Raw genomic sequence first — 9,190 nt, 5'->3', positions numbered from 1 at the left:
ATTGTTTGCTTGTATTCTGATGCTGTCGAGCTTGATACGGATGTCTGTATCCGAACAAATTCGGATTGTCTTTATCCGAACGAGTTCGGATTGTCTGTATCCGAACGAGTTCGGAATCCCAATGTCCGAAGTAGTTAACCAGTTGCAGTTTGTTACATGCAGGCTGAATGACTGAACCGTACCTATATGAAGAAGATTTACTGGTTGATGCCGCATGCGATGCCGCATGCGGTTCTGGGAATGTTGAGCCTCCTAGCAATATCATTCCGTGGGTGCCCCCTCGTATAAGCGTGGACGCCACACATTTATTTACAACTGACCAGGTATTCATTGAATAATTTTTGTTGGAACATACTACTATGTATTTGGAAAATGATGTGATGATTATTGAATAATTAGTGATGGTTGGTAGGATGTTTTATTTCTAAAGCAATATTTATCATTGAACAGATATTTGATACTCGTGATGAGCTTGAACAATGGGCTAAGAATGTTGGAAAGGCGAATGGTTATGTGCTGGTGATTGCAAGGTCTGACTATGCTATAAGTGGAGGAAAGGTATTTGTTACTATTAAGTGTGCGAAGCATGGTATTTACAGGCCATACAAGGACCCGAATACATTCAAGTACAAAAAGACCGCATCACAAAAGACTGATTGTAAGTTTAATCTCAAAGGACGACCTACGAAGGGTGATAGAATGTGGTGGCTGAAAGTGATGGATGGTAAACACAACCATGAACCAGCTAAATCACTAGTTGGACACCCCTACGTTGGTCGACTAACAGAGGAAGAGAAGGGGCTTGTGGGCACCATGACTAGTACTTGGACCACCGAGACAAATACTAGCGGCATTGAAGGAAAACAATCCAAGTAACTTGACTACAATCACTCAAGTTTACAGTTGCAACAAAAAGGTTTAAAAAAGAGGAAGGGGACCATTGACAGAAATGCAACATTTGATGAAGAAGTTGGTAGAAGCCAAGTATGTTCACTTTGAAAGGCAACAAGCTGATTCAAGTGAGATTAGGGATCTCTTTTGGGCTCATCCTGATGCGGTCAGACTCTTCAACACATTCCCTCATGTGGTCATCATGGATTGCACGTACAAGACAAACAGATATCAGATCCCCTTGCTTGAAATGGTTGGTCTCACTTCTACGGGGTTGACTTTCTCCATAGCATTTTGCTACATAGTTAGGGAGCACACAATTGACTATGTTTGGGCCTTGGAGTGCATGAAGTCTCTTATTGCCGATGATGCCAGATTACCTCAAGTGATTGTGACTGACAGAGATTTGGCTTTACTGAGTGCTGTTAAGCAATGTCTTCCCAATTGTACCAATTTATTATGCCGGTTCCACATAAACAAGAATGTGGAGGCAAAGTGCAAAGTGTTGATTGGCACGGATGATTTTGCCCTTTCAGTGATGGAGAACTGGAAATGCCTGATTTATGCTGAAACAGTGGAACAATTTGATGAGGAATGGAAGGAAATGTGTGTCATGTGTAAGGACTTCCCAGATTTCATATCCTACATTTCTACTACATGGGTAAAGCACAAGGAGAAATTTGTGAGTGCGTGGACCAATTCTGTGTTGCATTTTGGAACTACAACGAGTAACAGGTACAATGCACACTTTATTGGTTGTGATCTTTCATTTCATAGTCTTGCTTTATTAGCAGAAATTGATAGAGTATGATCTTTTGTATGCAGGGCTGAAAGTGCACACTCAACCTTGAAGAGGATGCTGAAAGACGGCAGAGGTGACTTGTGCGCCTCGTGGGATGCAGTGGATAGGTTGACCACTGTACGACACAATGAAATCAAGGCATCATTTGAGCGCAGTATCAACCTTGTAGAACATCGTTTCAAGTCGCCCATGTATACAATATCAGGGGATTTGTGTCCAGAAAGGCCATGCAACTCATGGAAGATGAACAGAACAGAGTGATGCGTGATGGTTGTGGATGCGCATTCCAAGTTACCCATGGGCTTCCTTGTGCGTGTGCACTTCATAGTTATGATAGAATTCCGTATGAGGCAATCCATACTTTCTGGAAGATACTTGGTTGGGACCATGTACCCATTGGGAGTCAAGCCTCAAACCAAGGAGACCTCAAGTCAGAGATTGATGGCTTGACCGCTTATTTCAACACTTTGGATGTTGCGGGCCAAAGTATGCTAAGGAGGAAGGTAAAAGAGCTATATTGTCCTTCTAGTAGTTCACTGTGTCCTCCTCAAGTGAAGATAAAGCCCAAGCGCTCGTCCAAGGCTATGGAGAGTAAACCACCTAGTCAACAAAAACCATCCTTACAACGTGATCCTTGTTATTGGGAACATGTTAACAATAGCCTCAAGCCAACACCTAACAAAGTCTCTTGTCCTCGAAGCAAGAAGTCTAAGAAGAGCAAGCAGTCCTCCACCAGCATATACTTGGATGATTTGCCATCTTTCTTCCATCAATATATAGAAAAAGTCATAGATGTTATTGCAGATGGTAATTGTGGTTATAGATCAGTTGCTGCATTGTTCAGACCCGACATAGGTCAAGACGGTTGGGCTTTGATTAGGGAAGAGTTGCTTGTAGAACTCTCAAAGAATACCGCTTACTATAGCAACATATTTGGTTATGAGAGGGTTCAGTCTCTACAAAATCGTCTCATCCTTCCGATTGGTACAATTGCAACGGAAGACAAGTGGATGTCTCTACCGGAGATGGGGTACCTCATTGCTACGAGGTTGCAAGTTGTCTTCATCTCCATTTCACTAAAAGGTTGTTACACTTATCTGCCATTGAGAGGAGGCGCCCCACCGGAAGTACATCCCGTTATAGCAGTTGGTCACGTCACCAACCACTTTGTTCAGGTATAACTTTTATGAAGTACCTTACACTCGCTTGTCACGTTAAATTAGTATACTTTGTACTCAGCCACTTTGTTCTTATCTAACTTTATTGCTATACTCTCAAATGTAGCTAAAGCTTAAGCCGGGACATCCTATGCCAACAATAGCTCCCCAATGGCCGTTTTTGGCCAAAGAACCCACCGACCAATGGATCTTCCCGTATGCGGCGCGTTTGGCTACATTTACGGCAGAATTGAATGCTTGGATTGATCCTACGGGTGGTCCTCAAGAGAATGTCTTTATAGACCTTGGAGAAGATTGAGACTAGGATTGATGTTTGTAGCAATGACATATGTACAACTAATTAGAAGTTCAAAGTATTATGATGTAGTATTAAACTATTTCTCATGTGCATTTTATCTGTTTCTGCCCTGCAATGTAGCTGGTTATGAGAACTTGTGATTCTGCCTGCATTGTTTCTGGTACTGTCATTTTAACTGGTTAAGCAAATTTCGGAACTTTGGTTTCCGAAGTACTTCGGAACTACGGAGTCCGAAATCTTTCGGACGACTCCTTTCCATTTCCGTGTCATATACTTAAATTTGGCACCCCCAAGTTTAAACAATCTTCGACATTTAGGTTTCCGAGACAGTTCGGATTTATAGGATCCGAACAACTTCGGAATCTGGGGATCCGAACGTTAATTTTTTTTCTCATTTTAATTTTAAGTCTCTCCATCACTATCCACAACCAACCACAACCAACCTCATTACTCTCATCCAACCACAGCCAACCTAATTACTATCAACCACCAACAACAACCAACCCCATTACTCCTTCATCTATAAATTTGCTTGATTTAAGCCTTCTTGTATTCATCCTCTCCTTTCATTCTTTCAACGAAACCTTCAAAATCAAAATGGAACAAGATTTGCCCACCTTCATCCGCCCTTGCAAACTCCGAGGCAACTCTTCTGCAAGTTCTCGTCCTCTCATTCCCGGCCCTGCTGGTGTTGTCCAGGCCGCCATGATTCAACGCAGCTCCACCACCGACGGACACCTCATTCCAACCCAACAATTTGTTAGGCGCGTCGTCGAAGACGGTCACGACACTGATCCCGATTTTCACTCCAATGCTTGGCTTTCAGCCCTGCAATTAGGCGGATCTGCAACTCCTCTGGGTTCAATCACTCACCATCTAGAAAGGGTCGATCTCATCGTCGCAGTTATCAAATCATGCACGCCAAACGGATTCGGCGATGTGTCAGTTACCCTGAAGGTATTTCCATCTTCCGCGTTCTTTTTCATCAATGTCATGGTATTTAAATGTCCTCTGTCAATGCCATATGGGTTTGAGTTGCAGGATCCTACGGGCACTGTCGGTGCTAGTGTCCATCACAAGGTTTTCACTGAAAGCGAATTCGCGAAGGACATAAATGTTGGATCTGTTATGCTTATCCAGAAGGTTTATTATTTCTAACCGACTTGACTATTGTTTCTACTTCTTTAGACAATTTGAACATTATTTCTTCCTTTTAGGTAGCTGTGTTTTCTCCTAGAAAATCTAATTGTTACCTGAACATAACATTGCCCAACATAGTTAAGGTATGGAAATCTTTTTTACACATATATAATTAAAATAAAAGTGACTGTGGATTTTTACACATCTCAATTTTCGTTTATGTGAATTTTCACAGGTATTCTCCAGTGACTGTGGACCTCCATCTGAAACATTCACCGACATTACAGAAGATTGATTAATGTTATTTGGCTAATTTTGAATTATTTGCAACTTTAAAAAATCCTTGACCTGGATTATGTAGGCTATGTTGCGTCCCTTGAATTATGTACGTTATTTTGCTTCAATTGGATTATGTGCGTTATTTCACTTCCCATTGGATTTTGTTTGTTATTTTACCTGATTTAAAAAGAGATAAAAATGTAATCAAATCAAGTAAAGCGTGATAATGTGAAATCCAAACTAATAATGCGATAAAAGTACAGACCGATAATAAAGCGTGTATAAACTAATAATGCGATAAAAGTACACATAATAATAATGTCACTGCCCCCTGCCCCTACGACCCACCCTACCCCTACGACCTCTGCCTCCGCCTCTGCCACCTCCTCTATCTCCGCCTCCTCCTCTGCCTCGACCTCTGCCTCCTCGTACACCAACGAAAGTGACGCCCTGGGTCCTGCTCAAGTCTCTGATGACAGTGAGGCACTTCTCTAATAAAGTGCGGGAGCGTGTATCTCTAGGGGGACCGTCGTCGACCTCAAGTCCCTGCTCTAGCAAATCAACGGCCCGACGCAAAGAAGCCTGAAAATAAATCAATATACATGTTAGTAAACCGCATACACAAAACCACAAATGCATAAAGAAAATTAAGTTCACACTTACCACAGCACTGAGATCGGCCCTACTCTCATCCGGGATGATGAACCGGTGAGATACACCGGTGTACCAGTCCAGGTAATCATCTACTGCCGCTCCATCCACTATACTAGGGACCCCCCCTGGAATCAAGTGTGGCTCATAATCCTGGTATGCTGCATCAACGACCTCCGCAGCAGAACTCATGCCCATCACAACAGATGGGTGTCGCGGGATAGGCTGCACGTACCCAAACTGCCGCATCACACGCTCAGGAAGATGAGGTCGCACGACCGTCCGGATGGGAGTCCGGATGTAGCCTGAGTATAAAGCTCGGACGTCCAGCTCTCTGTGACTCCTGTGCTCCTCATACGGTGTCCATATGACGTCCTCTGCCGTCATCTCATCGAAGAGAACTCGCCTCTCCATCAGTCCAGCATGCCCAGCCCGGGACTCCATCCACCTGCACGCTCTGGGCTGGTCCTCCGTGTACTCGGGGACCTCAATCCGCTGAATAATGGTGGGTGGGAAGTGCTCAAACACCCAAGCTACCAGGAGGGAAGAACAACCGCTCATCTGCTTGGTCTTCCTCCGTGAGGCATGACCAAGTGCATCATACAGTGTAGCTAGTGCAATGGCGCCCCACGCATACTCTGACACCCGATCAAGGTGCTGCAGCATGCCGATCCAATGGACAGAAGTGTAGTGTCCTCCACTCTTGTTCGCAAACAAGGTCGAGCCGAGGAGGTGAAGTAGCCACATCCGTGCTGCATGGTCATGCCGATGCTCTAAAGTACAACAAAGAAACCATTAATCATTTAATTCACATATAATAGTTGCAAATAAATTAAGTATACAGTACAACTAACCAGCAAGAGCCCTAGTGTAAAGAGTCTGCAAGAACCCGAATCGCAAGCCAATGGTCTTCACCGCCTTAAACTCCATGATGTAGTCCGTGGCTACCCCTCCTAAGAGCAGAACACAGGTCTCCGCTGCCTGTTCTCTGCTGGCCTGTCCGGGAGTATAAAACCTATCACCCATAGGCAAATGAAGTATAGATGACACGTCATCCAGGGTGATGGTCATCTCCCCGAATGGCATGTGGAAGCTGCTGGTATCCTCATGCCATCTCTCGACGAGGGCAGATAGAAGGGGTGTGTCTATCTCCAGATAGGTGCAACTGAAGAGCGGATAGAGTCCGGTCCCCTCCACACGCTGACGAACAGCGCTCATATCGTCTCCCTCGCCCTCACATGTCAGCTTTGCCAGCTTCATCCCAGCGCTGGCAAACTTCAACACACCTCTATCGGGGTAACGCGGGTCGGTGCCTATAATATGATGCCACAGACACGGCGCAACGTGATGTGGGTAACGGACCAACAGTGACAGATCATCAGGCCCCCCTGGAAACGGTGCCTCTGTCTGGACTGGCACCTCATCCCGTCGTGCTCCAGCATCACCCTCAAGCTCCACACCAACCTCAGGCTCCACATCAACCTGAAGCTCCACATCAACCTCATGCTCCACATCAACCTCATGCTCACTCTCTGTCGAACTCTGAGGAGTCATCTGACGAGAAGGCGGAGAAGGCTCGGGAGTCGTCTGACGAGAAGGCGGAGAAGGCGGAGAAGGCTCAGGAATCATCTCACAAGGGTCTCGACGCTCCTCATTTGATGTCCCACCAACATCCTGGTCCTCACCAAATCTGCCTCTGACTCTACGAAAAGAAGCATGCAGCCGTCTGTGGCGATCCTCAACATCATCCGGGGCTGTGTGGCGATCCTCAACATCCTCCGTGGCATCATGGGAGCTCCCAGCAACATGTGATTTCCTGCGCCCTTGGCTCTTCCTCTTAGCCATCTATTAAAAAATAATACTAATCAGATAATTGTAAAAGTACCAATTGATGAGCTTTATAACTGAATATTCATGCAATCAGCAAGAGATATGTACCAAGACAGATTATCAAGTATGTTGAGGATGTTTAGATCAACTTTTCTTTAAACATGATCAATATTAAAAGAAACAAACAGAAGTGGAACAATGCAAGCATACTATATAAATCTGGTTACATCATTTGGAGTTCATAAGCTGATACAATGCAAGCATACTATATAAATCTGGTTACATCAGCCCATTATCTTCAATTATTGTTGGAGGTTGGTTTAACACTTGGTGACTATACCCTAGCTGAAATGTGATTAGTGAATGTTAGCATTATTGACATGATCAGCTGTGTTGATACATAAGATTTTGAGCTTAACTCCTATTGATAACATCAACATGAGACTAGTACTGTCCCTCTATTTATAATACATCTCTTTCACCCCCTTTCTTCTCTCACCAAGAACCAACATCCCACAAGAATTTAAATGTGTTCTAGTGGTGAAATCAATCACTATTGAGCAATTCTGTCATTAACTCATGAACAATTCTGTCATTAAATCATGCATAACTCTGTCATTAACTCTAGAGCAATTCTGTCATTAAATCATGCACAACTCTAGAGCAATTCTCCCAGACTTTCAATGGTAGCTAACTCCATAACATTCTGTCATTAATCATGCATAATTATGTAGATAACTGGAATTGGAGTCAATAGATGAGTCAATGGTAGCTAATTTTACACAGCAGCACCAAAGATACCAAATATGGCATCAAAATATTTGCACATAGTAAAACAAACAGAGGTCTGGTTATTGTTCCATTAACATGGTATAGTCTGGTCACAGGATTTGTATAAATTGGATAGTATTAGAAACCTGAAGGATAGTGCTACTGCTTACAAAAAAATATATGCAGCTACTGACTTGTTACAGACCAAAGATTGAGATAGGATCTGGGCAGGTGAGATAGGATCAGATTTGTTACAGACCAAAGATTGAGATAATGGTAATATTTTGGGACCCAAATACTCCATGGTATTAGTACTGAATGATTTCTTCCTTAATGTTTTTGTTATAATAGAAAATACATTGGGAAAAAGACATAGTAATCAAACTAGGCAATATAAATTGGATAGTATTAGAAACTTGAAGGATAGTGCTACTGCTTACAAAAAAATATATGCAGCTATGCAGCTACTGACTTGGTGTCTTGAGTCTCAGGTATAATTACATGAATTTCAACTTTAACTTGTCTATCATTTAGTCCCATTAGCATGATTTCTCAATGATGACACACGTATACATACTTCCTATATTTATTGTTCCACAGCTACCATTTCATGCAAATCAAAAGTTATGCTAGAAAAGAGTAATGGTTCTGTCTCAATTATTCATGAGATTGAGAGTAAGTGTACCTGAAACAAGATAAGTCAAGTTCTCCCTTTGTGCTCAATCAAATCTTTTTGCTCAAGTTCTTAAGTTCAGAGGGGAATTTCACAGTTTCAACTGCTTGCCTATCAATAAAAACTAATGGATCAATGTTAAGAAAAATAAATGCAAACATGGTAGATAACAGGTGAGAAAATGCAGCTTCCAGAACTCAAAACTCAGGGTAGATAACAAACAGTGAAAGGGATGTGGATTTCAATTCGTTCTGGGGTGTGAAAACATGGTGCCCGTTCATGAACAATTTCACCCAACAATTTCACCCAACAATTTCACCCAACAATCAGACATCTTCAAATCGCTAAAGCCCTAAATCCACAAATTAATTTCAAGAATCCCTAAAACCCATTCGAATCCCTAACCCTAACAAGAAGATGACGAAGATTACCTCTATTGCAGTTGACGAAGAAGATGACGAAGAAGAGAGCTCCGAAGAAGATGATGAAGAGAGAGCTCTGATGAAGGCGAGCTCGATGAAGGCTGTGAAGGTTTGGAGGGCTTCGGAAATGGAAGTTCAAGAAGGATTTCGGAATGAAATGAGAAATGAGCCCGTGTTTTGGATTTAATAGTAACAGTGTTCGGAACTTTACCATCCGATGCATATCGGAATCGATATATCCGAAATATTTCGGAC

At 42.9% G+C, this 9,190-nt stretch overlaps 4 protein-coding genes across 5 annotated transcripts; 3 read left to right on the top strand and 1 right to left on the bottom strand.

Annotated features, from left to right (window-relative positions):
• Positions 1-93: 93 nt before the first annotated feature.
• Positions 94-876, top strand: LOC130719976 (uncharacterized). Its single transcript, XM_057570563.1, has 2 exons — positions 94-323; positions 451-876. The coding sequence occupies exons 1-2, from the start codon at positions 168-170 to the stop codon at positions 874-876; spliced, it is 582 nt and encodes a 193-aa protein (XP_057426546.1). The 5' UTR covers positions 94-167.
• A 674-nt stretch (positions 877-1,550) lies between these two features.
• LOC130716732 (uncharacterized) lies at positions 1,551-3,671 on the top strand. Its single transcript, XM_057566743.1, has 3 exons — positions 1,551-1,626; positions 1,717-2,868; positions 2,978-3,671. The coding sequence occupies exons 2-3, from the start codon at positions 1,921-1,923 to the stop codon at positions 3,167-3,169; spliced, it is 1,140 nt and encodes a 379-aa protein (XP_057422726.1). The 5' UTR covers positions 1,551-1,626; positions 1,717-1,920; the 3' UTR covers positions 3,170-3,671.
• A 54-nt stretch (positions 3,672-3,725) lies between these two features.
• On the top strand, positions 3,726-4,966 carry LOC130721166 (uncharacterized). Of its 2 annotated transcripts, XM_057571910.1 has the most exons (4): positions 3,726-4,126; positions 4,211-4,312; positions 4,387-4,452; positions 4,545-4,966. In XM_057571910.1, the coding sequence occupies exons 1-4, from the start codon at positions 3,767-3,769 to the stop codon at positions 4,602-4,604; spliced, it is 588 nt and encodes a 195-aa protein (XP_057427893.1). In that variant the 5' UTR covers positions 3,726-3,766; the 3' UTR covers positions 4,605-4,966. The 2 variants fall into 2 exon arrangements, with proteins under 2 accessions (XP_057427893.1, XP_057427892.1); XM_057571909.1 differs by having other exon boundaries at positions 3,726-4,312.
• On the bottom strand, positions 4,910-9,182 carry LOC130719975 (protein MAIN-LIKE 1-like). The gene is made up of 4 exons (XM_057570562.1): positions 8,526-9,182; positions 6,094-7,084; positions 5,252-6,012; positions 4,910-5,170 (listed from the first exon to the last, which is right to left on the bottom strand). The coding sequence occupies exons 2-4, from the start codon at positions 7,082-7,084 to the stop codon at positions 4,910-4,912; spliced, it is 2,013 nt and encodes a 670-aa protein (XP_057426545.1). The 5' UTR covers positions 8,526-9,182.
• Positions 9,183-9,190: the final 8 nt, after the last annotated feature.

The sequence above is a fragment of the Lotus japonicus genome, chromosome 5 (assembly GCF_012489685.1).
Source record: "Lotus japonicus ecotype B-129 chromosome 5, LjGifu_v1.2".
Classification (NCBI taxonomy): domain Eukaryota; kingdom Viridiplantae; phylum Streptophyta; class Magnoliopsida; order Fabales; family Fabaceae; genus Lotus; species Lotus japonicus.
Note: the sequence above shows the minus strand (reverse complement) of the source record. Positions and strands in the feature narration are given on the sequence as shown.